General features: G+C 40.7%; 1 protein-coding gene across 5 annotated transcripts; it reads left to right on the plus strand.

Annotated features, from left to right (window-relative positions):
• Window positions 1–291: 291 nt before the first annotated feature.
• Window positions 292–27763, plus strand: mtus1a (microtubule associated tumor suppressor 1a). 5 transcript variants are annotated; one of them, XM_051418940.1, is made up of 15 exons: window positions 292–822; window positions 2583–4596; window positions 5170–5386; window positions 6826–7020; window positions 8857–8949; window positions 9346–9465; window positions 14688–14905; window positions 20610–20676; window positions 23470–23684; window positions 23900–24005; window positions 24222–24295; window positions 24446–24541; window positions 25298–25414; window positions 25515–25612; window positions 26508–27763. In XM_051418940.1, the coding sequence occupies exons 2-15, from the start codon at window positions 2671–2673 to the stop codon at window positions 26734–26736; spliced, it is 3771 nt and encodes a 1256-aa protein (XP_051274900.1). In that variant the 5' UTR covers window positions 292–822; window positions 2583–2670; the 3' UTR covers window positions 26737–27763. The 5 variants fall into 5 exon arrangements, with proteins under 5 accessions (XP_051274900.1, XP_051274901.1, XP_051274902.1 ...); XM_051418941.1 differs by lacking the exons at window positions 292–822; window positions 2583–4596; window positions 5170–5386 and adding an exon at window positions 6153–6476; XM_051418942.1 differs by lacking the exons at window positions 292–822; window positions 2583–4596; window positions 5170–5386; window positions 6826–7020 and adding an exon at window positions 7436–7931.
• Window positions 27764–27868: the final 105 nt, after the last annotated feature.

Below are 27868 nucleotides of genomic sequence, written 5' to 3' on the forward strand. Positions count from 1 at the left end.
TACAACATGAGGCCGTGTCATCAGACGGTGACATTGTCAGTGGACGTATCAGCAATGACCGACATTGTCATGCGTCTTGGAGTGAGTGTCTATAATATTTCTGGTCGGGGTCTACCATTCAAAAATGTGATACTCCTGCACCTAGGCCTCTCGTCATTCTTCTCCTCTCTTCACTTATCCCGTACTAAAAAGCCGACTGATCCATTTCCTCATAAAAGAGGGACTTTGGCTGCTAAGCAACAGTGAATGCCAACTCGGCCTTGCAGGCCATAGCCACTCCCCCTTGCACTGGGCTCGGCATGGATAAGGTAACATGTTGCTCTCCTCCTCGCTTGCTCCCTCTGTAAACTCGGGAGTGGAGCTCTACACTGAGCACAGTCCTTAGTTGGACCTTGATATCTCTGCGCTGGGGAGCAGTGTGCAGCCAAGTCAGTGATGGTATCTGACATAATGGCTGATTGGACAGACTGCTGACCCAGTGCTGCAGCGGGCCTACCGGACGTCACGTTACTTCAGGGAGGGGAGGAAAAAACAGGATCTCTAACGCCGGCACAAGGGGCACCCTCATTCAGGCTGTGATGTTACTGATGCACGGTTGACTCTGAACACGAGGAGAGAGGAGTGGTGGGACCGGGGCTCGCACACCACCGCCTGCCCAGTTGACTGGATTTAGCCCTTTGGAAGGAAAGCTGTAATAGGATTGTCTCTGAGAGAGTAAAATGAGCCGGATGAACCTGCAAAAACTGAGTTGATACAGCAGGCAACACAGCTGACTGTGGTGGCATTATCTTCCCCACTGTTATCATTCTTTCTTAGTGAAAGGTAAGTGTAGATCTGTTTTTATAAAACAGTTTTTGCTGTAGTGTTTCTTTGCTTTGTTTTTTAGCTTGAACTTTTTGTTGGTTGGGTTTTGTTTTTCCGTAAACACTGTCAGGTCATGCTTTGTCTCAGGTGCTGTTGTAACATTGTTAATATGTGTGGGACGATACTGCAGTGGCCTTGGAGGAGCAGTTTCTTGCCAAGGTTCAATGTGCACAGTAGTTTGCCAAGGCTGTGTATTTTATTTGATTGCACAGATTGTAATGTGCAGTAAGGTGTGTTTCCCTACCCTATTAAACAAGCATATTATTCATCCCTGATTTTGCCTGTTGGCCATTTGGATAAAGCAGAGCTGCTTTGATATATCTTATCAGCAGTAGTGTGGAATATAAGGCAGATTTAATTATTAACACCTAATAACAAGTATGGCATTGTTTTTAAAATGTCATTCTCCCAAATGTTTAATCCAAATATCTCTTCAAAGAATAGATCAAATAGATATTTCAATATTTCTTATTGTGCTCTTGAGCTTTATTGAGCTGTCAGCACAGCCCCATGCGTCACTCTAAGGTCGAACATATTTCATATTGACATTTTGAGGCGTGTGTGCTTCTACATAAAACCAGAATGGTACAGACAGATTTAGTTTGCAAGAAAAATTCTTCATTAACTTTGAACCTTGGTTCATTTTATAGTCGCCAATGTGTTGATTTCTGTTATAGTGTCTCTTTCAAAAAAAAGTCTGTACATTTGAGTTGCTGTATGCTGAATGTGTCATTTGTAACTGAGTCAGTGTGGTACTATAACTCGGGCTGTATAGGTGGCTGATATTTCAGCTATGAGAATTAATTCAATGTCTGGTGTTGTCAAGTCTTTACTGACTGCTCGTGTCTATAACTCTTTGTTAAATCACTTCCTTGAAGTAGAGCCTTGTCTTATTTTGACACACAGGCCGTTCAACTGCTGGATTATGTTTTGGTATCCTACAAAAAGAAACTTCTATATATTGGCAGTAAGACATACAAACAAGCCAAAGAAGAGGATGCTGCCACTCAAGAATGGAAACATGTGGTTAAAATGCTGCATATTATAAACTGAACCTTCTCTACATGCTGGAACGTTTTCAGGCTGTTGGTGACTTGATATCTTAGTCTCTGGTGGTGCATACCACAATGGTGCTTTTGTTATAGTAGTGGCTGGCAAGCTTAGCAGTCCAGTCAGCTTAAATAAACACAACAGTACACAACAAAGCAGTTAAGACTTCTCATGCCAAACGCATGTTGGTTCATTTCAGAGTAAACTCATACCTGCTGGTCCTCAAGTTATTATTAAACCGTGATTCAGGAGAGAAACCAATGACAATAGTTGTAGTGGGATTTTCTTCTCATTCCCACCAGGAATGTCAAGTGCGTCTCATAGGGAAAAGTAGGCGCCTTGACATATGATGCTGTGTCTGGTAAAAACATATTTTTAGAAAGGTAATCTTATAATCAACAATATCAGTGAAACTACAGCTTGCAGCTAGGAGACTTGCACTACAGTATACCTTTTAAGCATGATCCTGATGACTTCTGCATTTTTCATTGGACTAAGTCATAAATAATTTGAGTATCCAGCTACTGTTACAATGGTCAATGACTTAGCCAAAGCCCTAAGCTAAATTTGTGGTGTCCCTGTTACCATTCTGTGAAATTACAAAGATGCCAACATAGATTATGCAGTAACTTGGTTCTAAAACTGTGATTGTTTCCTCCTCTCTACAGATATTCATGCCTCATCAAAAATCTAATGGATTACAGTGCTGCTAACAGACTGTAAAGCCAATAGGCAAAACCCCATCAGAACTCAAAAATGTCTAATAAAACATTTAACATGTCCTCTGAACAAGTTGAGCACACAGTTCTTTTGGCCCAAAGAAACCTGCCACTGGGGGTCTCAGCTGAGAGTCATTACAGCAACTTGCCACTGTCCCCTTCACCTGACTCAGTAAGTAGTATTTCCAACAGTAGTATTTCCAACCTGAGTGACAGAGAAACCAACAGCTCTCCTGATGTGAACATGCTGGAGTGCTGCCTCAGCGACGGTTCTCCTGTGGATAACCCCTTCAGCACCACCCTACCACAGGGTAATGTGCTCTGTGGTGTGAGAACCAACCTGAACCAAACTTTTATTGCTACACCTGTAAATGGAAGTGTGAATTTCTGGAATGAAAACTTGAGTCTAATGAGCAACCATGAGACGGGATCAGAGCAGTACCAGACTTTTAGTAAGAACACAGAGGATGGAAATAACAGTACAGTGATGTCTCCAGACTCTGCTGGGAGGGAAAGTCAGCTGGGTTCATGTGAGACGTCCCGTAGAGGATCCACTGAGAATGACTGCTTCTCCCTGAGCTCTGGGGAAATGATAATGAGGAGCAACAGTTTTTGCCTGGAGGACCAGTCACTCTTATTAGTCTCTTCCCTGGATGAGACATCAATCTCTTTTACTGCAGGCCATCCGGAAATGCCTGCTGAATCTAACCTGCTGTCAACCACTCTGCTGGATTTCTGTGAAAAATCCACAGAAAGAGTCACTGAGGAGAACACGGGACATCCGTGTCTTTGCACGACTTTCACTCACGCAGAGCTCCCCAGTGAAGAAAATGATACGGCAACATCCAGCTCTCCTGTAGCTCTGCCAAGTGAGAGTGAAGGAGCTCTTTTGATGACTTTTGTCTGTGAAACATCTCCTGTAGATTGTGGAAAAGAAGCTCAGTTTGCTACTGCTGGAGCACAGCTGCTTCATTTCCCTGGAGTATTTACACCAGAACAAGGCCAGACCTTTGTGTCCACTCTGTCAACTACACAAGACACTGATAAGGATATTCATACTTCCACTCCAATACAATACGTTGGGAACAAGATACCCAGCCTCCCATCCTTTTCAGAGTCCCCCTGCACTGGAAACACAGGCAGCCCAGGACGCCATCCTGTACAACGGCAGCAAATCTCTATTTCTCCTAAACAATGTTTGGTTGCAGGACTGCCACCTTCAACCAGCAAAGTCAAGAAAATGGAAATTAAGAAGTTTCCCAAGTCAGACTTCAGCAGTGTAAAATCTAAAGTTGTGACAAGAAACGTGCATCAAATGTCAGTGCCAGGCCCTATTTCACAGCAAAAAACATCACAAGTTAATGTGAACAATAAACACACTGACACGTATCGAGGAGCAGCTATTAGGATTAGTCCTGCCAAGGTAAGGAGTAGCACTGCTGTCTCTCCCACCTCAAAAATGGTCAGTGATGCTCTGAGACAAGGGAATACAGGGGCTTCTAATTCAGGCGTAACAATGATACAGTCAACTGGGCATACTGCTGTGGATGGACAGGGTAAGAGGAGAGAATCCCTACCTTACCGCCATTTAGCTGCAAACAAACATGCTTCAGCAGTCCAAAGCAGTAACGCCAGCTCTGAAACAGGCCACTCAGCCTCAAGCCAAGCTGCAGCACAGCATGCTGGCAACCAGACCTTCTGCTTCTCATCCTTAGAAAAATCCCCTGATGGAAGTTGCCAAACAGATCCCCAACCAACTCCAAAGAAGGGCGTGTCAAGCAAAATTGAGGTCAAGTCAGGCTCAGCATTGGGTCACGACAAGCCTCCCGTCCTCAAGATGCGACCTCGCTGCTCATCCGAGAGTTCATCATCAGGGCACTTTAATAAACGGGCCAAACGGGCTGGGGCCACAAACAGATCTGCTGAAAACTCCGCGAGAGAGGTTAAAAAAATCAGTCTGGTGGTGAGTATGAACTTTTAATGTAATAAGTACATTTAAAAGACCAGTGTGTAGGATTTACTGGCATCTAGCGGTGAAGTTTGTGACCAACTGAATACCACTCGCCTTTCAAGCGTGTAGGAAAAAATATGGTGGCCCGACACTCGTGAAAAGTACAAAAGGCCCTATCTAGTGTGAGTGTCCGTTCTGGGCTACTGTAGAAACATGTTGGTTCAAAATGTCAGAGGATGGCTGTAGAACGGCTCCTTCTAAGGTAACAAAAACACAACAATTACTTACTCTCAGGTGATTATAGTGATAGGTGATAATGAAAACACATCTGTGAATATTATAATCCAATTCTGTCAATATATCCTCCTTAATGTTACACACTGGACCTTTTTAACAAATTAAATCAAATAAATTCAGTAATTCATTAAATATATTTTCAAATACTGCTACTAGTCATGTTCTTGCAGTTGTTTCTTTAAGCCACATTGGATCCAGATATTTTTTAAGTAGGATGCAGATTTGGTTGGAGTTCACAGGGCCAGTTGCATAGAGCTGAGTGACTAAGTGAGGAATTCCTCTTTGTAGGCAGAGTTGGGCAAATCGACAACAGCAGGAGCCCCGTGGGATGAGAGTAAGAGCAGATTCCGAGGACGGCCATTTCCTAGGCAAACATTAGGACCAACACTTTCACAAACTCCAGCTGCCAGTCCCAGATCAGCCAAGCCCGCCACCTTGGGGAGGGATGAATGCAGGACCTCCAAAGCTGTAGGGACGCCACAATCCAAGCAGAAGAGTAGTACAGGTAAGACTTATAACAGGTGGACGATGTCAAATACTATGCTGTGTGTTTTTTTTGGTGCAGTTTAGCTGAGCCTGTGATAACTTTGTGGGAGTCTTAAGAAAAGTTTAAAGTTTTTCTTAATTTGTTTCACAGAGGAAAGTTGACCTGTAAATGTCAGTAAACAAACATTGACAGAAGGTCACAATCAATACCCTCATGAGTCTTATGAGCTGCTTTTGACTAAGCAGAGAGCTAATGATTTCCTAACTATTTCCTCTGTTGTGTAAACAGCATTGTGTAATAGGTCTGTGTAACCCTGTGTATAATTGAAACAAGCACAGTAGAGAAGTTGACTTGGACTACTTTGACGGGCCGTATATGACAGCAGCACCAGAGGCATATGGTTTTGAGGGGGATTAGCAGGATCCTTTAAAGCAACACAATAATATTATAGGATAGTGATTTATACTATAAATAAATAAATGACTAATAAACATTTTTGAAATATTTACTAGCTTACAGCCCTCATTCCAGAAATAATGAAAATAACAAGACACAACATTTTTTAAGTTTTAATTTGCATATCTCTGCTCCATCTAGACATGTTGTTGTAAACTAAAGTTATCCAGGTTGTAGTAAAGCACTCTCCCCATCAGAGGGCGACATTGAGCAGTTCCTCTAATAGACCTACTGTCTTTTGATGAGCTCAGCCATGTTCCACAGGAACAGTGTTGGACACAGATGTCACCTCCGGTCTCTTGTCCAGGTCTTGGGGATAAACAGCCAACTCCCTCTGCCCTTGTGCCTCCTCATAGTAAGAGGAGTACTGGGGAAGGAGGGGGGGACTCTTCCTCTGATGGGAAGCCATCTGTACGAGTGGAAAAAGCAGGGGAAGGAAAGGGAGGTTTTGAGCTCACCAGTAAAGTTAAAGTGAGAGCACAGTGTTTGAAACAAGCGCTATGAGAAGAGTAAAAAAGCAATAACCTTCTCTTTCTCTGGCTACAGGGACACTCCACCAGGATTCATTATCTTGCTTAAACTGCAACATTTGTTTATTTTGTTTGTTTGTACTTGATCAAATTTGACATGTTTGCTGTAGTGAGTAAGATAGGTAAGTTTTGTACAATTTCTTTGACTTGTAACAATTAAGAAGTGGGCAAGCTATTATATTACATTATTATATTTACATTATTTAAATTTTTAAATGTTGTTTTTAACTTTTTACTAGTTTTATTTTGGGGTAAACATCTAAAAATATCCCATAAAAAGGACTCATTATATTACTACTTGTTATGAGAAAATATTGACAGGTTTATTAGGCCTGATTTGGCCTGTTGTGGACATTTTTACTGCTCACATTTGTATTCATAACCAGTAGACCGGTGTGCTCATTGTGTGTACTTGTCCTTAATAAAAGGGGTTCATGCTGCTGACCTCTGTTTGTGCTCCACTGATTCCAGGCAGTCAGAGAGAGCAGGCAACAGGCCAACAGCCATCCCTTGGAACTGCCTTAACAGCAAGTATTAAGCCCCAGCTGAATGGATCCAGACCTCTTCAGACTCCCACTCGCCCCTCTCTTATGGGCCCTCCCCTTACTCCTGCTACTAGATTACCACGCAAGACCCTGGGCAGTGAAGGTGCTGGGAGTACACAAGGTGAGCCTAACAAGGATTTTAGTAATATGATGTTTAGTCCCCATTGGCTGTTACATAAAGTTATAAAATCAGCTTCATGCAGGCTGTTTTCCAGGGTCAAGCCACCTTGTTTATTGTGCTTTTTAAGGACACATCTGGACATGGAGGGGAGGGGCGTCTGCTTTTACATAGTGACCCACTTCAGGGCTGGGCTTGTAAATCTGCCTCAGGGTAAATCTTTCTCTGACTTAATACCTCCACATCTGCCAAGATACAGTAGCATTTTTCAGATTTCTTTATTTTAAGCTCTGTGAGAAATTACATGTTTCAAAGCTATCAAACACTCTTTATGAATGAGCTGAACTCCAGTCCAGAGCCAGCAAATAACCCTGTGTGGCTGCTGAGCTTTAAATGGCTTTGTGACGGTATTTCAGTTTCTAAAAGAAAATAAGAGCAACTGAGAGCAGTGTTAAGACAGTGGGCTCTTTTCCTCCCAGCATCTTCAACAGCATGCAGGTCTGTGATTGGCTGAGAGGACCTGTTTTCCAAACTCGGGACCCCCCCTCTCCTCCTTGTATGGTTGTCAGGGCAACGGGTTCTATTCCACTCTAGTTCACACACAGCGTTGCCTGGAGGAGAGTGAGCAGACACACACTGCAACTGATGTCGTCTGAGGTGCAGAAAAGGAGCAGTTTCCCCATTTTTTTTCCTTTTTAATTAAAAACCTATGGCTGGTTACACAGGACTTCGCAGCTGCACTTGGACTGAATTTCCTGCTCATGTTTTCAACAACTCCTCTTCAGTGCCACAGAGCAGTGCAGCATCCAACTGTGATCTCACCCTCTTGACATGCCTGCTCATTGGATCCTATCGCTTTTGTATCATCCCTTTGTTAGCTGCATTTAATGGAAAAGATAGAAAGCTTTGGAGAAGTAAGTGAGACTGGAATCACTGTATCCACGGTGAAGTATTTAATTTAAAGAGCTTCTTGATATTTTAATCAGTTTAGTTGAGAGGACGTAAACATTTGTTTTACATGCTAGATATTCATTGTCTCAATGTTTACAAATTTAATTGAGTATTTGGTCAATCGTAATATGGTGAATGTTTTCATAATGCTCAGATTAACACCATATTTTATATATATATATTTTCTAATCCAATTTATTATATTTTACCAGAATGGTATATTTAATGAATTTATTAAAATAACAAACACTTGAGGGTTGTGCTTGTTATACCAAAAATGGTCTCCTTACATCAAGGGCCAACCGTTTTGAGAGTGAGGACTATCTATCTATCTATCGATCTATCTTTCTATCTATCTATCTATCGATCTATCTATCTATCTATCTGATGCTTTCAACAGATTAACATAGTGGTGTGTATTTCTTTGTACATAGGGTTGAATCAGTTTGATTTGGAATTGGAACTGTGGGTGTGAAAGTTATTTTTCTCTATTTGTTATAAACATTGAAGGATCTTTACGATACATCTACTCATATGAACTGTCAATTTACTCAGCTTGTCTAATCAAAGTAATCCAATTAACTGATATATCATGAAAATCTTAAAGTGCAACTCGGAGTACGTCAGCAAGAGCTTAGGCCACCATTTGGCACACAGAGAATAAACACCAAATGCAGAAGGCAAGCATGGTTTCAACTCAGATGTAATAAAAGCTAGTCTCAATAAATATTTTTAATTAATAAAAATATATCAGTAATGTATTTAAATGTTTTGACACAATGGACCCTTCCAAGGAAGTACACTTACATTTCACATGCTTCTACAAAAACACGATCTTCCGCATATGATTTGCAGTATTTAACAATCACTTCTTCACTTGTTCAACAGTTTCTGGAGGAGCTGCACATAAACCAGCCCCATTCAAAACTGTTGTGCTGAAGGCTAGGCTCATCCCAACCCCTGGGAAAAACACTGGACCAAGTGAGATCACATCTTGATTTTTCCTTAATCTTGTATTCCTGTACAAGGATGTCTCATTTTTATCTTTTTTGTTTGAAGCAATTGAGCTTAAATGTTAATCAGATTAAAAATCTCACTTTCTGAACTCCCATTTGTAGAGTAAACGTGAGTGAGATGTCATTGATTTTTACATCTTTCATCAAAACCTCACATGATAATGATGTTAAATCTGTTAGTCCCCCCCCCCAAGAAAAAAGTGATAACCCTATTTCATAATGGCTCTTTGATCTTGATTTGATTGAATTAAATTACTTCTGTCTCTTCAGTTATACAGTATGTTTGATAAAACCTCATGACATGAGCTCTAACATAAAAGCTGTGGTCAGTTGTCTCACCTGGATCTTCTGCCTTTAACAGCTTTGGCCACAGCATGCAAATCTGCTGCTTCCACCAGCAAAGGAGCTTCAAATTCTACGGTCAGTCCACTGAGAAGGACCGCTTCTGCAAGACTTGTTCGTCTAACTTCAAGTGGGCATGGTAAGAGATTTCTCTTTTCATTTAATGTATTTAAATTTAATTCAAACTTGTGTATTGTTGATGCACTCACCCTACTTATAGTCATGTTTCGTTTTAATAGAGAACTTATACATTGTCAACTACAAAGAGTCTTTCATATTCAAGTTCCTGCCTCTATTTAGAAGAATATCAACTATGAATATCTGTATTTTATACAGCTGAAACTACTGATGAAGTAGTATTTCAATGCCGCTGAGTGTTATAACGAGATGTGGTTTTACATTCAGGTTCTCGTGTTTATCACTGGCCACACTTTTATTTCAGACTCTTTCAAATCTGTTTCCTGTAAACAAAACAATTGCCCATTGTTGCTCTCTTCTGCTTACACACAATGCTTGATGCATATCTATGTGTCTTCCTGTCTGTTACAGTGTTATTACAGTTTGCTAGAGCTTACAGTTTTGCAGAAACTAAATGATATACATGCTGCATTATGTAACACTTAGTCAGCACATTATTTTGAGTCTTGGGTTAAAAATGTTTCAGAGTCATATCTGAAGGCATATTTTCACAGAGAGCCAAGCTGTTTACAGCACAGCTCATCAGCCAAAACCATGCCATGAGAAGTCTGTCATCCCTTGCCATCCCACTGCTGATGACACGGGGAAAGGGAGTAAATGAGAGTAAGAGTTGGGGGCAGGATTAAATTCCCATTGGTTGCAGTTATGCTGTTTGCTCCTCCCCCTCTACTCTCTCCCACTTCACCCCCCCACCCCCTGCATCCTGGCTCTGCTACAGCACCGCCATCATCCAGCTTGGAGATGCTTTGATCTGCTGTTGGAGATTCATGTGTTTGGTGAATAGCTGAAGCCTGGAGGATTATTGAGAGGATTAAAGGATTTTTACTTTTTTCCCCCTGCCCCTATCACATCTATCAGGTTGTGCCACAAACCTCTGGCCAGCCTTTGACCTTCTGTGCATTCCAGCCTTCACAGCTGGGAATTAGATTTTGAATCGGGAGACCTGCCATGCTGAATTGGGTGCCTTCTCTTTTTTCAAGGCTGTCGCGGTCGTGTAACTCTTACTGTTTTTTATTGATTTATTTATTTTCTGCCTGTCAGTGCTGCTATCTCTTAAGGCACTATACACAGAGGCACATCATGGCATGTGGTTCATAGACCGTAACAAGCTTCTGCACTTGGACATTGTTTTTGTTTTTTAAAGTAATTTTTGGCTGTCTTGCTTTGTGTTTGAGAGATGTTATGGTCTCCGAAGCTCTCGCTGTCCAACATGCACGTGCGTCTGACAGCCAAGGGTTTACTCCGAAACATTCAGCTGCTGTCAGGATGCAGGAAGAACACTGTGGTTTTCCAAGCAGGTCTGTCAGTTACTTCAGTGTTAAATATTTCTACTGACATTGTTCTGCTTTTGCGTCTCTGTGCTGTAATATTTAAACCAAACCTGTCAGTGTTTTCCTCACACGTAGACCTGTGCACTTAGCTATTTCTGAAATCTATTTTTAGTCGGGCTATTTACTAGCTGTCAAAGCAGGAGTTTCATCTTTCATTTACCTACCTTGGTCACCAAAATGTGTGACCCTGCGTATTTTAGGATACAAATTTTGAATTCAGGAGATTGCACAAACTTTAGAATGGTTTCCTTTAAAGTCATATTGACATTTCAGGACGGCTTGCATTATGTTTGCGGCCACCTTTTATACGACTGTGTGTCAACATGCACTCTGTCTCGCTGTCTTGCTCACTGGGACACCCAGTACTCCCGTTTCACCCTGAGATCTACCAAGGTTATTTTGGTTCTTGGTCTCTAGGTTGAACCATGGGAACCTTGTTATGATTGTTGAACAGGACTGTGGGAACTCAGTAGCTTCCTAAAGCAGTCTTCTCATGTTTTTGAAAGGTTATGATCAAATATGGTCATAGTTTTACAATTACTAAGGTTATAATAACTCAGTGGGATTATTTCTTATTTAAACACAGGGAAGCATTATTATTTTACTACTTACATGGTGCCCCATGCAAACACTTGTTTATTTTAAGTGTCCAATGAATGTTACACTGAGAATTATTGTCGGGTATTCAACCAAGCACGATAACAAGTGCCTGATTGTGAGGGGTCTCATCACCCATCATGCTTTGTGCTATGGTGTGATATCTCCTTCCAGCAGCAGAGCACTATGCTGTGGAGTCACTTAATCACTCAGTATTTGGTGTTAAGTGTACTAGTTGGATTGGTACAAAATAATTCTCTGAGCCTGGGAGGAACTATGAAATAAACTGGGCAACATGTGTCATCGACTTTGATGAAAATAGCTGCAGGTCCTCTGTTGCCATGAAACAGCAGTCAAATCAGGACAGCCTGTGTGCTTACATAAAGTAAGATTCATTTAGGAAGTGTATATTTGTGCTTGCCACATTACAGTTAAAGATAAGTTAAAAAATATAAGATGATAAAGCCAGAGATGATACTGACTCCTAGACTATTTTTTTGCTTGTGTGTGTGTGTGTGTGTGTATATATATATATATATATATATATATATATATATATATATATATATATATATATATATATATATATATATATTTATTTTTTTAATTTTTATTTTTTTAATGCATATGAGAAGGCATCCCTTAAATGAAATGAATGTCTAGATAAAGCAAATACTGAAGAAAAACCTGTCTTTTTTTGTTGCCTGAGTGATTTGAAAAACAGACTGATTTGCCATTTAATTTTATTCACTGTTTGAATCTCTGAATCGTTGCCAAAATCTCTGATTTTCTCAGTGGTCTGGGATCTGGCCACCTCTTTAGACCATTTTTAATTATTTAAAAAGGTGGGAGCATGAATTTTTTAAATTCAGCCGAGAACTGTTACATAATGTCCATTTCTGACCTTAGTAGCTGGGGGACATATCGAAGATTTCTTTCTGCCAGTCCCTCTTTATTTGGACGTGTTAAAAGTGGCGTCAGCGAACATGACCATGAGCCCACCATTTTTATTTTATTTCCCAGAGGACAAAAAAATAGTGATTAATAGAAATGCTTTTTTTTTTTTTTTTTTTTTTTTAAGTTTTAAGAAACACATTTATATAAAGAAACGTTACTACATTAGAGGCATAAGAGAGTCACATGCTACTTATAAACAACTGCTTTAGTTTTTACTTACATGTTGGTGACAGTATCACATGAACAAATGTAATATTTCCACAATATGATGTGGCTGTTGAGTCACTCTGCAGCAGCTCGTATGTGGGCATGTTTGTGGTCCATGTTGGCCTTGATTCAACTTGAGATGGTGTCTCATTGTGCTCTTTGAACAACCACCAGAGGGCATCCTAATTTAAAGGAAACCCTTTCAGATTTAGCGAAGTGCAACTTCATCAAAATAATTGAAAGCTGAGCAGCACTGCTCAAATGTTTGTTTGGCTCTGTGTCAGAAAAAGGTTTTCTTTTTGACATTTCTCCTGCTGTACTAATGTACTGTGCATGATTCAGACATTAAAGATTGTAGTCAGGGTACAGAGACGGAGCTATTGAATCATCTGTGTCCCCTATTTCAGTTGTTCTACAGTACAAGCTTGAGAACATGCATGTAAAATTGTTAACCAAAGTTAAAGCATTAGAGGTGACAGAATTCACTGAAAGGTATATTAAGGAGTGTGCCTTGTTTTGTCAGTTGTACCAACCATCCAGCTGTAGTATAATATTAATATTGTGTTTGTCTTAAAGGCTGTGCCAGTCATTCATGCTTAAGTGTTTACTTTAGCTGAGGAACACAGAGAGGACATGAGAAACTAGTTTTGAGGTGAACTGCATATCTGAATATGAGGCTGTGTAAATTCAGTCGGTCTATGACATGAATGCAGCACATAATTATTCAGATGAGCTGGATCTGACTTTTTATTATCCTGTTCTCACATAGAAGGTTTTCCTTTTACTGTCTTGATGCCACACTTTGGTCTATGAGTCTGTTTCCTCTCAGTCCATCACTAAAATGTTCCCCCTGTTGGCACAGCCAGCCTGGAGGGTTGTTCTCTCTGCAGTATTATGTTGCCCCAGTCAGGTCAGGGTCCAGAGAGCTGCCCGCTCTGCAGCTTCAGGATCAGCTGTTTATAGTAGACAAGGAAGACGCTTCTTTTTGTTACCTTGAAGACCCTCTCTTCACTGCCAATAGAAACTACAGCATCTTATTTGGAAATTTGGCATCTGAGTAAATGCTAAAAAGTATGTCTGTATTCCACAGTTACATGTTGGTGTTATTCTAGGATGTTATGATGTTCAAATGATACCCTGCTTAGTGCGTCTAAATTTAACTTCAATATGTTCCAGGTTTTGTGCTTCATAAAGGGCACGATTATAAACATGTCATGGGCAGGGGTTGTGACTGCAAAGTATTAAGGGAGCTACTGGGTTGGATTTAACTACAATAGCCTTAAAGTAGATTTATCATTGATGTTCCAAATTCACTGGCAACTATATCAATATTTGTTTTTTTTGCTTATTAATCTTAATTGGCTCTAACAGCCGTTATCTAAAACAGCAGACAGAGCTGAGCAAGTATCCCCACAGGTCACTGGTGCCACAGTATATTCCACTCACTGGTATTCCTGATATGTCTCAGGCTATCCTCACTGCTGTGTTACATAACGTTCATTACAGTCTGCTCATAGACAAACTGCTTTGAGAGAAACTGTTTTTACACAGGTGGCCAATATCAGTGATTAGTCCTTTTTCCCCTCCTCTCCACTATAACACTCAGTGGTGAGTGAGTTTGTCTTTATTCGGATGCCTCAGTGTTTCAGCAGCGTGAACAAAGTGTTCTTCATTAGTTGGACTGACGATAGTTGTTGTATAGGGGTGATGTATTTATAAAGCCAATGTAAATCAAAACTACTCTAGCACTGCGTTGCTAAAATAAGTTGTCCTTGGTGACCAGTATCTGCAGAGCACTAGATTGAATCAGGATATGGAAAACTAATTGCATTCAGAGGATCCATTTTTATGTCTGGGCTGTCAGAGGAGCAGCACTGGGAATCATCAGACGGGCTGATTGGACAGAACAGTTCTGGACTGCAGAAATATCCACATGACACTGGAGCTTGCTCCCTGACAGGAGTGTATAGAGTGGGTGGTACTGCTGTCAGACCAGCTGCAGCAGCTATGGAGGAGGGGGGTTTGATAATGATCAATGTTGTCACGACACTCAACACATGTTCTTTCACAGTGGACAAGAACAAACCCAAGCCCAGCTCCCGCCAGCAACCTCCTCAGCAGCAAGCTTCCCAACCAAACCAGAGTAATGGACCTCCGGATGTGGTACCAGCAAGTGTTACTGAGGGTGGGAGGAAGGACCAGAGCATCCAGCAGCTCAGAGGACTCCTAGCAGCGAGTAACTGCAGATTTGAGGCAGTTGCCATCGTCTTGCAGCAAACCTTGACTGAGGTATGAGCACTTTATTTACAATGGAAAGTTAGTTATAGAACATAGACATTATTAATTCTGGAAAATTAAATTGAAATGTTTAAAAAGACACCAAATAATGAAGCGTATTCTAACAACAACATGTATTTGCTGTCAATAATCATGATGCTTCTAGAGAACACTGGCCTAGTACACTTTGTGATTTTGGGTGTTCAATTGATAATAAAGCTGGAATCAGAGTGTGGCTCACATCAATATCTTATCGCACTAGGTTGCCTATTATAAAGAAGTTATCACAATAAAGGCAATGCTTGAATTTACATTTTTATATATATATATATATATTAGACAGTTATTTATGTGGACAACAACATTTAAACTGCATTGCATTAACAAGAATGAACTTTGCTTTAGTAAACGGATTAAAAACGCCCATTATCTTTTGATTGATCACCTTGTATCATAACTACATGTGTTACAACATGAAGTCCTGTGTGTTGATACGAGGCAAACCAAATGGCATTTCTATTTACAGCAACAACATGGGGGGGTGATTGTAAGAGTATGAGGGTGTGCAGCCCCTCTTACATCACAGACATACTTGGAAACTGTCCAACACAAAACAGTCCTGTTGTCATCCACTGAACAACTAACACAATCCTAGATCAAAAACAAGTTCTGCTCCATTTAAGAATGAATTAGTGCGGTATTATTTGCATGTTCTTGTAAAGACCTTGGAAGTCTGAGCTTATTGTGGCTACTATCTAAAGGTCTTTTAGTTGTACCCTTCATAGATTCATATGTTATTCAGGTAGGCAAGCATGAGAGCCTTTTAAAATATGGATGTTTTTAAGCTTGCTGTTTGTTTTGGATCTGTTTTAATAGTGAAGCCATGTGATTGGCTCCCAGGAACCGGATGCCCCAAAGGATTATTCTTCCCACAGTGCAGTACAAACAGGCTTATCCCATCAGCTACTCTCCAATCATACTCCCTCATTTAGTTGTTGTCAAAGCAAAATTATCATATGGCGCTTGAGCTCTGCTAAGTATATTTACATCAGAAGCCATATAGTCTAATGTGAGTTAGTAAACAGATTTAATTACATTGTAATGCAGTTAGTAAAGATTTATATCTGTTTTCCTGTAAACCCAGAGGACAAAATCAGATACTTTGTTACCCTGTTTGAGTACATAAAATGTCACAAGCTATTTTAATCCCTCCAGTTAACTTTAGAAATGTCCTTCTCAAATATTTTCACACTATATGTGTTGATTGAATGAAACAACTGGAATGTACCGTCCAAATATAAATTGATTTAAGACAAGGTGATATGTAGTGACTCCCCCTGAATGGTTAAGACCCTGTCTTTACTTCATAGGATTACACCACTTAACCTCTAGACTCATCCATAGATAAAGTACTTAGTGTGTCAGAGTTGAGATGTCTCTTTCAAATTAATTATTTTTTTCTTCTTTTAATTTATTAGATTTAGTAGTTTTTCTTGCAGAAAATTACAATGAATCTTATTTTGAATTCACATATAGAAACACTCTTTTACATGTATGTAACAAATACTGAATCTTGTGGTTCAGTGCTGTTAATTAAAAACAGTGATGGGTAGCTGGATGTCATTGATCTTGTCCTCCATTCTTCATAATCTCCTGGCTAACGATGGCTGTTGCACTGACTATTGTCAAATGTCAGCAGCAATGATTGTAGAAATCCAAAAATACCATCAGTTCTGTAAATTTCCCCTGCTAACCTCCTGTTATTGTCAATATATAACAGGTTTTTGAGTTGTCGTTTTTTCCTTTCTTACATTTGTAAATAGTTTTTTTGTCATTGTCAGATGAGGCCTGATTCAGTGGCACAAAGGGCAGACATCAGGTCTGCCAGGGTTTTCCTCTAGAGGCCGCTGGTAACTTGCCATAATTCCCTTGCAATGGCTCAACTGGACCTTATCTGACATGGTTGCTACAACCCTGACACATCAGCACAGGGTGTTGAAGCCAAATCCATTAAATGCACATATGTGAGGTTGTAGTAATGACCTGCATGTGCACACATTTTTGTTTAACCTAACATCCCTTTACTGCAAATGTAGTAGATTTACAGGGCACCAGGGAGAACACTGTAGTAGTCCTACTGTAGCTGTGGAGCTTCCAGCTCAACTGACCAGTCTTATCACACACAAGTTAGTGTTTGTGGATGAGGGATCATACACTTGTTGCTGTTGTAGTGACTCAAGGTAAGAGAAAGGGGGTATACTTAAAGGGACACCCCAAAATCAAAATTAGTAGTCAATAGTGAGGTTATACATGAAACTGCGCAAGTAACCGGGTCATGATAGCTACAAAACTCAGCAACTCACACCAAAACATTTGATTTAACAATTATTAAAATTCTCTAAGTGTGTAAAAGTCTGAATTTCTTTCAATCTGACATGTTATATTGGACATTATACAAAGAGATTGAACTCAAGGAAAAACTCGAAGCATGAAGCATGGCCAAGAAACAAGAGGATGTTCGCTGAGGAGAATTTAACAAATGTGTGAAAGTGGTTGTGCACTTGAGCTATCTGCAGCTGAGAACTATTTCAGAAAATGACACAACTGCTTCTCTGTCATAATACAGAAAATCACTCGTGCAATTATTTCCTTTGGCCTGGATTACAGAACTCCCTTTACTCCTGCCTCACTCCAGAGTTTGACACCAGACAGATCCCTTGTGGAAGCACTCTGGATAGTTGCAGTTGTGACAGAGTTCATATCAGTCCAATTTTAGCCTCAGCAAGCATCAATGAGTACGGTTGTTTGTTAATTTCTGCTGCCGGTTGCACTGCCCCACTGATCAACAAGGTGAAAAAATATAGCTATTCTGATTATGCAGTCAAGTGTCTTAAGTTATTCTGACATTTTCTCATCAGATGTTTAAGGAGCCATCTTGGGAACATGTTCGCCTGTTGAGTTTACATTCCAGGCATTAAAGAGCCAGTGGTAACTTTATTTTTTTAAGAACAATGTGGAGAGTATTGACTGATGGATACAAGCAGTCATACAGAATAAAGCTGGAGAAAAAGTGTGTTTGAATGTATCAGAATCAGATGATGGCTCACGTAATGTGACAGCTGGTATTTAAGGCACAGTGTGTGATTTCCAGTCACTGACATTTGACTCACATCCCTCTGTTTTGGTGGCAGGGTTGCGAAACTGATTACATCAACAAATATTAAAAACACAATATGTTTGTTCCTCTCGGATGGAAAAGCAGCTGTCTCAGCCTCACTGACTCAACTTTATCTACAAAATTTCCTCATTCTTCTTAGTCATACCGACAGTCTACAACATACACATTACGCAATAAGCATTCAATATTAAAACATCAATTCAGTACACACAAACAGCAGATTTGTCTATCAGGTGCATTAATGGACAAGTCTCTGTGTGTGTATGTAGTGTACAATGGAATCTGTTGGCCACTCATCAGACCAGGAATAGGAGGCAGGTCCTTACCATCATAGTGTGAGAATGTCCCAGCTGTTGACTTGATATGGTTATGAACAGCAGCCAAACACTAAGCAAGGGACTGAGTGCTGTTTCTTATCATCTGTTTGGATGGAGTGTGTAAGTACGGGACCTGGTTTGACATACTTTCTCTCAAAGAGAAAATGCTGTGACACGAATTTCATTTTAGTGCTGGAATTCCAACACATTCCCAAATAACTGGACAAAATATTTACAACCCCACTTCACTTTACTTCAGTTCACTTGCTTTCTGATATTCATATTTCCTAGAAATCGTAACTTGATCTGAAGCAATTAGTCATTGATCTTAGTCTAGCATCAAGTGTTATTCTACACCTGACATGGTATCATATTGATATACACTGGGGACATGCTACTCTTTGCACCCAGCTAGATGTCCCTTCGAGTCCAATGGGCTTTACCAACTAAGAAACTGGATATAAGGTTTTATGCAAGAAAAAGTTTAGCAGATATGTTGCTCAATGAAATACAATACAGTCCTACATCCAAATTATTAATGGTTAATCCTCCCATCTTTTCAGCATATACAAAACATTTTTATTTACAAAAAAATCAGCATGCCTTCATAAAGGAAAACTTGAGTCACCAAACAGAAAGCCACAGCTGTGTGTGAGAAGTGGAAACCGGTAAAGCAGGGTCAAAACACATGCCTCTGAGCAGTTAGTTTACCTGTATATGGGGAGCAGTTGTCATGATCTCAGTTATGATACAATTTACTGCACACAGTCCCTCCTCACTGACAATTACTGGTTAAGATGTGCTGTTTGTAATGCAGTCTGAGAAATAATTAGCAAGGACATGTGGTGGTTAGTCAACAAGTGACATATAATTTTCTTTAATTCTATACATTGACTGTAAAGACTCACACTGAAGCAGGAAATGTGATCTGCCTCAGCATTATATCATCTTGTAATGGAGAGATTGTACCCATGAAGCCTGTAGCTGCACAGCAGACTGTAAGGTAATGGTGCAGAGGGGGGATGATTTAATGTAGGTTTGGATGAGTGGTGGGGGATGGTGGTAATGAAGCCTCTCCACGTATCCCCTGGGAAGGTCACTGCACAGCACAAGTCCTGCTCCATCAGCCTGATGTCAGGCAGCTCTGTACATTTTATCTGTTTGCTCCACTGCCTTTAGTGCTGTCTTAAAGTGACCTCACCTCGCTGGTGAGGAGGCTGTTCTCATGCACACTGTAGCCTGCCCCTTTTTATTTTTAGGTGTAATACGGTAATGCACTCTGCAGTCACTCACCACAGCCAGTGAAGCGGCTTTTTTAGTCCTGCCTCACATGTAGTCAGAGCAGTCTGGGAGGAGGTGTGTGGAGGTGGCGCGTCCACCTGGACCACTGTTTATACTGGAGTACTGGGTCTCCATAGCTGGAGGGGAGACTCCGGCACCCAAGCCTCAGGCTGAGGCTGGATCATGGGCTGTTCTGGCAGCAAAGCGTGCCTTAGTGCTCCCTGCACTGCAGAGAGGGTAACTGGCTTCTACATTGTTCTACTCTGCAGTGAGGAATAGATGCAGATCTGGGGTATAGCAGGACAGGATGGGTTATATTTGCTCTTGTAAACTGATCAGCAAAGTGATATTTGGCTTGTCTTACTTGGCTATTTTGTCTTAATAATTTAGTTATTCAGGCTGTGTGTTGTACTGTTTCATATGTCAGGTTGTTTATGTGAATCAGCATTGTAAGAGAAGGGTAGTAAACAAGAGGTAAACGGTTTTTGGATCATTGATGCGTCAGTCTGAAGTCTGGAGGAGCACTGCAGCTACAGCGCAGCCCCCTCTCCACTGAAAAACTGAGTCAGAAAGGGAGAAGTAAAGGAGTTGGGCTGACAGAAGGCATGTGCTAAGATTGAAAACATGAGTTGAAAGTCAAGTTTTCTGTAATCCCCCGTCTCCCTATCCCTACTAATGTTGTTTTCTTTGTTAGCTGCTCTGCTTCTAATGTAGTTACATTTGGCAGACAAGCACAGTGTCCTGGTTATGTGTCAGGGTGTTGTCCTGACAAAACCTTCCTCCTAACAGTGAATAACTTTATGATTTATCATTTGTGATCTTGTGATGATTTAAGCTGGTTGCTGTGTCAAATCAAAGACTCAAAAAATTCATCTTCATGAGCATGTGCATGACTGTTGACATTTTTTTTTTTTTTTTTTTTTTTTTTTCTTCTCTGCAGCGTGATGAAGCCACAAGGCAGTGCAGGGATCTGTCCCAGGAGCTGGTCAACCTTCGAGGAGAGCTGGGTAAGTCAGGTCACCTTGGTCACACACCAGCACTGTTTAAAGTTATCACTAAAGTACACACTCCTGGTACAGGTCAGCTTTTAGACAGGAAGCCTTTAGGATAATGTTGGTATAGATAACAAGGACAATATGGCTTTCTTGTGTTAGCTATCATTTTGTTTATCTTGACTATTTAGTTGTTTACTTGGATGATTTATTTCTTGGCTTTGATCTAATGTAGTTATTGATCTGAGTCATTAATTTAGATGTTTATGGCATATGCACTATTCTACACAGTCCCACATTACATTGCATAAATTCCTCCACACTGACAGTCATGCAGTTAAATTGATTTGATAAACAATTTAATTGGTAGTTAATAATAATAATAATGAAATAGTTCAGTGCTATGCCTTGAAGTGGTTTGTGCTGTGATGGGTTAACCTTTCATATTAGATGGTGTGTCAATCGTTTCATGAATTAAATATTACCATTTCTATATGCAGGGAAGGTCTTACTCTTGTTTGCTTTTGTACACCGTACAGATGCTCCCTGTCGTTCTTCCTCCACTTGTTAATTGCTTTGTCCTCCGCTGAAAATCAGATTCCTGTTTGTCAAAGATGTGTTTGTGTGTTGAAGTGTTGCTGTGTAGGCAGCCCATTCCCCAGGGAGTGGCAGGCTGACCTCTGACCCCACACAGGAGGGGGGGGAGGCTCCCAGTGGTGGAATGCCACACCACCTGAGGCCTTCAGAAGGTTTAGGGCAACAATGGCCGATGTTTAATGTCCAGCCTTATTGCTGTCACACAGAACAGCCTTGCACATAGAGGCACATGCACACTCCCACACCAGCTTTCATTTCTCTTACTTAAGGCAGTAGAAATGTTGTGGCTCCTCCCATCCCTCACAGCCTCGGGACTTCCACATGACTGCTCTTATATGCTGAGCGCTGTTATATCGACGCTTTAACACATTCTTCACGTCAGGGAGGTCGTGGGACCCACACTGGCCTCAGATGGACCTTTTGTATTATGTGTAGTAAAAATGTTTGGAAGTCCAGAGTCATTCTTACATCTGCTTTTGGTTTATTTTCCTTTCAAACTGTGTCCTCGCCTGCTTCCACAGTGATCTCACTCCGCACACAGCAATAAATTCATAGAGTCTTGGGCCACAGCCAAAATTTGGATTCAACCACACCCCTTTTTGTTATCATTCTTCACACGCAGAATTACATCCAAGAGGGATCTGTCTTTTTCAGCATTATCCGTGTCACTTCCAAACCCCATCATCCTGGTGACTGAGGGCCAAAATGCAGCTAACTTTAGATTAACTGGGCCCTCCTCCCCCGTATGAGCCATGAGGTGTTTTTGTGAGGTGGATTTGGACTAGAAAGGCTCATATGACCAGATCTCTGTTACACACGGTTGTGGAGTGCTGGGAGCTCCGTTTGTTGAGCTGTACATGCCAAAGCCTGATAGATAGTCCCTATGTTAGCTTGGCTTCTGTTCTTGGATCTGCTGCCGTTATTCCACTCTTAGTAAGGTGAATCTTCATGCTTATGCACTGCAGTGTTCCTTCATACTGTAGCTCAGTATTTAGCTGTGCAAAAAATAGATTGTGGGGCTTAATTTACAACCAGATAGCAACAGGAATACACACAGTGATTAACAAGATGTGAGACTATGTGCCTGTGTCAGAGTTGTCCAACATGATGTAAACTGCAACCCTCAAAACAGATGAGTGTCAACCTGTAGACGTATCAAATGTAGCATGTGGCCCTCATGGCTAACCAGGAATCTTCCTTTGTGCAAGAGATACTATAAAAACAGCATTTTGAGTCCCATTTGGTAACCATGGAAGCATTGTACTGTGGTCACTATATCTCTCTTTCAGAATGGGATATATAATTGTAGACTTTTATTTGATAATAATACCTTTATTGTGTCCTGATGGTCTGTGAGAGCAGTTAACTGGAGATTTACCTACCACACATGTTGTAGCATAGCAGAGCAACATCTGGGTTCAGTATTATTACTCTTGAAGTTAAACATAGTTTCAGGTTCTAAATAGTTGTGGTTTATTGTCATACCACATATTTAAGACCAAACCTTTTAAAGAAAAATCACCTGCTTAATCTGCACAGCTGTCTTTCTTACTGTACACCATCAGTGTGGATTTACTAGTGAATAGAAGTTCACATCGACTGGGAGCACCAGCTGCCTGGTATCAACGGTGTTTGTGCACAAGCACTTAAACTGCAGACAGGTTATGGAGTTAGTCACAGTCACCCACTCCAGAGCAGATATAAACACTGTGAGACTGGTTTACAAAAACAAAAGCCATCAGTTGCACTGATTTAAAAATGGCAAATTACCATCTGTGGAATGAAGGAGAGACGAGTCTGACTTTAGAAATCTTTTACCTTTTACCTAATTTCAAGATATTGTGTATATATTGTATAATTTAGAGACTTGTTAGCATATCTTCATCTGCCTATAAATAACTGCAGTGTTGTTGGCATATCCAGTCAAGTGCAGAGGAACCTCCCCTTGAAAGTCAGATTTTCCATTCCTTTTTTGACATTTAGTGTCACACATTTACATCAAGGGAGAACTTTTCTAAACAGAGGTTCCTCAGTGGACATATCATATTTATTACGTAAGCAGTTACTAATACAAGTTTTCCTCTACCCTGTTTAATGAATATCACAGTCTGCACAACTGCGTACAGTCTCTGAACATTAATGCACATTAACATGCACGTCCTGTCACTGTTTTACCGAGATAAAATAGTAGCTTTGTGTTTTTATGTCCAGTCTGCTCCGTCCATTCGTCTGAGCGTCTGGAGAAGGAGAAGGATGAGCTGCGTGTTGCTCTGGAGGAGGCACTGCAGAAACTGCAGGAGCAGCACCAGAAGGACCTGGCCGAGCTGGAGCAAAGACTGCAGGCCTTCTACCAGGCAGAGTGGGACAAGGTCCACCTCACCTACCAGGAGGAGGCTAACAAGTGCAAGACTCTCATGCAACAGCAGGTTTGTTCCTATAGCATTACCTATGTGGAAAGATTTACTTTACCCTCCCAGTATATTACTGTATTTTCATTTGTAGGCTCTTCTATTGTTAGATTAATTTAATGGAAATTGAATATAAAGGCTCAGACACCAGTGCAAGGTGGGGTGTTCTTTATCAATAATCTCTCTGTCTCTCTCTGGTTCAAAATGAAATCTACCCTGTGTTCTTTCTAAAGATGGGAGAGCTTAAAGCCAATCATGAAGCCATGAAGCTGGAACTAGAGAAGAGCCATACAGAACAGCTGCAGTGTGTTACACAGCAGTATGAAAAGTCACTGGAAGGTGAGTCCAGCAGCACTGGACCAAATTATTAAAACTACATCATTTATTTGAAACTGTCTCAAGTTGTATTTTAACTTGTCATATTCTACCCCAGTTAACAAATGCATGAATGAAATTCCTTATTTCATCCTAACATTACATTGTGATTAGCCTCGACCTTTTGTTCTACAGTTTCCTGAAATATTTCTGATTCCATAATACCTGTGTACTCTTCAGAGCTCAGCAAAGTCCACAATCAGGAGCTGCAGTCTTTGGACAAAACTTTGAAAGATGCAGAAGCTGCTTTATCTGTAAGCCTGACTTTTTATTTTATTATTATTACTATTTTTCAAAATAAATTCACACAAACAATAGCATGGGATGAAAGGAACTTATGGACTGATGAACCAGCGTGTAAAAAACTTTACTCTCTGACTTTGTTGTGCTGTGTACAACCACAGGAACAGATTGAAGCGCTGACGGCGGAGAACAATGCTCTCATTGAGAAGCTAACTGCAGAGGAGAACAGGAGGAAGGAGCTGGCCGAAAAGAGTCAGGTACTCTTATCTGTGTGCTTATTATAGCAAAGCTCCACTTAGGAAACATCTCATGACTCCAGTGTTGCTTGCCTCGAAGCATTAAAGGTGGGAATACCGTGAAGTCAATGATTACCAGAAAGATAAAATACCAACAGAGACAAAAATCAATGCAATTTTCCTAGACAACTCTTAAAAATTAGTTATTTTATCTGGTCAATTAATCATTAACTTATTTTACCACGTAAAACTCACCGGAGTGGGGCCATCTCTGCTACATCTCCGTTTTAGCTACAACGCAGCCCTCCCTCTCCATCTTGGATGTAGACTTTAATTTTCCCAGAGTGCCGTTGTACAGTGATGCTGCCACTCCTCATCAGTATTAAGTTGTTGCCTCATGTACTCAGCATTCTGTCCTGGCACAGTAGCGTAATTAAGGAAACTACTTCACATTACCCCGCCACTCCACATCTGCTATTGATAGATAAATAATAGGAGCAACATTAGAAACGACTCAATATTACATATAGAATACATTAGATATTGTGTAGTTAAAAAAACTACCTTCTGCACAACATATTATTTGCGTGTTTGTCATTGTTATGTCTTTGTGTGTGACACCTAAACAAGAGTTTCCCTGCTCCTGTGAGCAATGGATATTTTGAGTGATGCATGGCGCCCTCTGTTGTGTGATTCTGGATTTATAGCCACATGACATTTACAAGGCTGGTGGTACACATTTTTGAACATCTTGGCACTGTTTCTTTGTCCCCGCAGAAGGACTCCCACACACTGTATCTGGAGCAAGAGCTGGAGAGTCTCAAAGTGGTGCTGGATATCAAAAACAAACAGCTCCACCAGCAGGAAAAGAAGATGATGGAGATCGACAAACTGGTGAGACCTGAGGCATTAAGACACGCATTGCTACTGACATTGGTTTAAAAACAAACACATGAATCACTCGACCATTCTGTGGATTCTTTCTTCTTTCCAGAAAGAGAAAAATGTGAAGTTGGATGAGAGCCTTCAGAAGGTCCAGCAGGAGAATGAGGACCTCAAAGCCCGCATGGATAGACACGCTGCACTGTCAAGGTAAGAGTTTACTGTATGAACTCTTGTAGTGATGGAAACCAGACACTGAAGCATCTAACTGCCCGTCTGAGTTCAGACTCCTTATTACTCACTGAACTTTTGAATGACTGCATTGAGTTAAGCGCCTGCTGCTCTGTTCCAAAGACACTTGTTCCTTTCTTACGATGAATGTGGGCACTGTAGCTGATTATGACTCAGTCGTATGCATTGTCCACAGCTGAAATAGCCCCCCCAAAAAATGCACAGTTTCTACTAGTGCCGAGCTGTTGATTAATGAGCCTTTTCTTTAACATGAAACAATGCACTTGTGACTAACACCTCTTCAGTTCTTCAAACAGCCTGAGTCAGATTAATTTTTCATGGAATTTGGGTCTTTTCGCAGGATTTGTTTATTTATTTTGTAAAGTTCACTGAGTTGTATACGCACATTATCCCAAATGTTTCCAAAAATTTTCAAACCCCCCAAAAATCTGTCATTTTATTCCAGTAACGGCACATTTAATGGTGCGTTTCCTTGCCTGCCTCTAGTTACTATAACTTCCAGGATACATCGGTTATGTCAGAGTGAGGAAGGAAGTCAGCGACTGTGACTAAAACCTTTTTAATATGTTAGGTTGTCCGAGAACAGTTTCTGTCACATCAGATAGATTGTCATCAGCATTGGTGGTTGTTTAACAATGAAAACGACTCCCATGATTCCACACTACTTCACAACGTCATCAAACTACATATTTTGTTATTGTTTTAATGTGACGGACACGAGCCTCATAGATTACATACTGTGTGTTTAACACCAATCAAATAACTAGTGTTCTAGTTGTTTGATGTGATAATACTGTAGGTGGGAGCTTCAGTTGAGCATTTCTAACTTGCCTCTCGTGTTGCTGTATTACAGACAGCTGTCGACAGAGCAAGCCGTGCTGCAGGAATCCCTTCAGAAGGAGTCCAAGGTGAACAAGCGTTTGTCGATGGAGAACGAGGAGCTGATGTGGAAGCTACACAATGGAGACCTGAGTAGTCCTCGCAAGGTGTCCCCCACCTCCACGTCCCCCTCCCATTCTTTCAGCTTCCAATCACCTCGCAGCTCCGGCCTGTTCTCCAGCCCTCCTGTGTCGCCCAGATAACGATGGGCCCCTGCTTCCAGGAAGCAGACCCTCTCTTTCGAGTTATCCCCCTGGAATTAAGAGCCATGTTTGTTTCCTCTTCGCTTAGCAACATGACAGCCTGACCTTGGCTCTTTCAGGATTGGATGAACTTTGACACTTTCTGTATAAAGACGCTATAGACTGTAAAAGTAAAAAAAAAAAAAAAAAAAAAAAAAAGGTTGCACAGATGCACTTAATAAGCAAGGTTACCTTGTTCTTTGCCTTTCACGTCTGATAGTATGGATGGAGAAAAAGGAAATCTCAGGACTTCTATGTAATGAAACACTATTTTTGTTACTTGTACTTGTCGGCAGAGGCTTGTCCTTCCTGAAGCTCAACACACGCACACACATACATTACATGCAGTAAACAAAAACAAAAAAAACAAACATGCATGCATATGTCAGCACATGTGCAGAACACAATAACCCTGCTGTGCGAGAGAGGGCTTCTTTCTGTCTCTGGAGGCCACAGCCATGGAAAGTTTGAATTCAGAATGGCTATGAATACAGATTACACTGTCCCTCCTCAGAGTGCATTTTATTTGAATAAAATGTGTATGAAATATGGAATTGCTTCAGTACATTTCTCTCAGCTAACTGCACAAGAGTTAGTCATATTGTCATATTATTCACATCCGGCTGTACAAGTCTCAGAATTTCTTTGAGGTTATGTTTTTTTTTTTTAAAGTTGGGATTGTTGGTAGTGTAAGTTTCATCTGTGGCCTACAGCATGTTTTGTTTTTCACATTTGTTTGTTTGACCATGGGACCAATCCAAGTCTTTGTGCACGTGTTTGAGTCTTGTTAATCACCCCCATACTGAACCCTCCCAATGCAGCTTTAAAGTTCGGGGTCTTTGCAAAGAGTTGACCAGAAGAAGCTTTACAGTACTTGTACATGTCAGAGACACTCTGTCTCCAAGAGTATTTTGTGTGGAATTGTTATTATTGGTGTGTTGACCCAGTTTGAAAATATGCAATTAATAAAGTATTGTATTAAAGCTGATGTATCTGTATGATTATGAACATTTACACATAATGAGTAGGTTGCAGCAGGTGGAACTCGACTTATGGTTACCTTAAGAGCTTTATTATTGGACAGTTTTCACCG

The sequence above is a fragment of the Dicentrarchus labrax genome, unplaced genomic scaffold (assembly GCF_905237075.1).
Source record: "Dicentrarchus labrax unplaced genomic scaffold, dlabrax2021, whole genome shotgun sequence".
In the NCBI taxonomy this organism is placed as follows: domain Eukaryota; kingdom Metazoa; phylum Chordata; class Actinopteri; family Moronidae; genus Dicentrarchus; species Dicentrarchus labrax.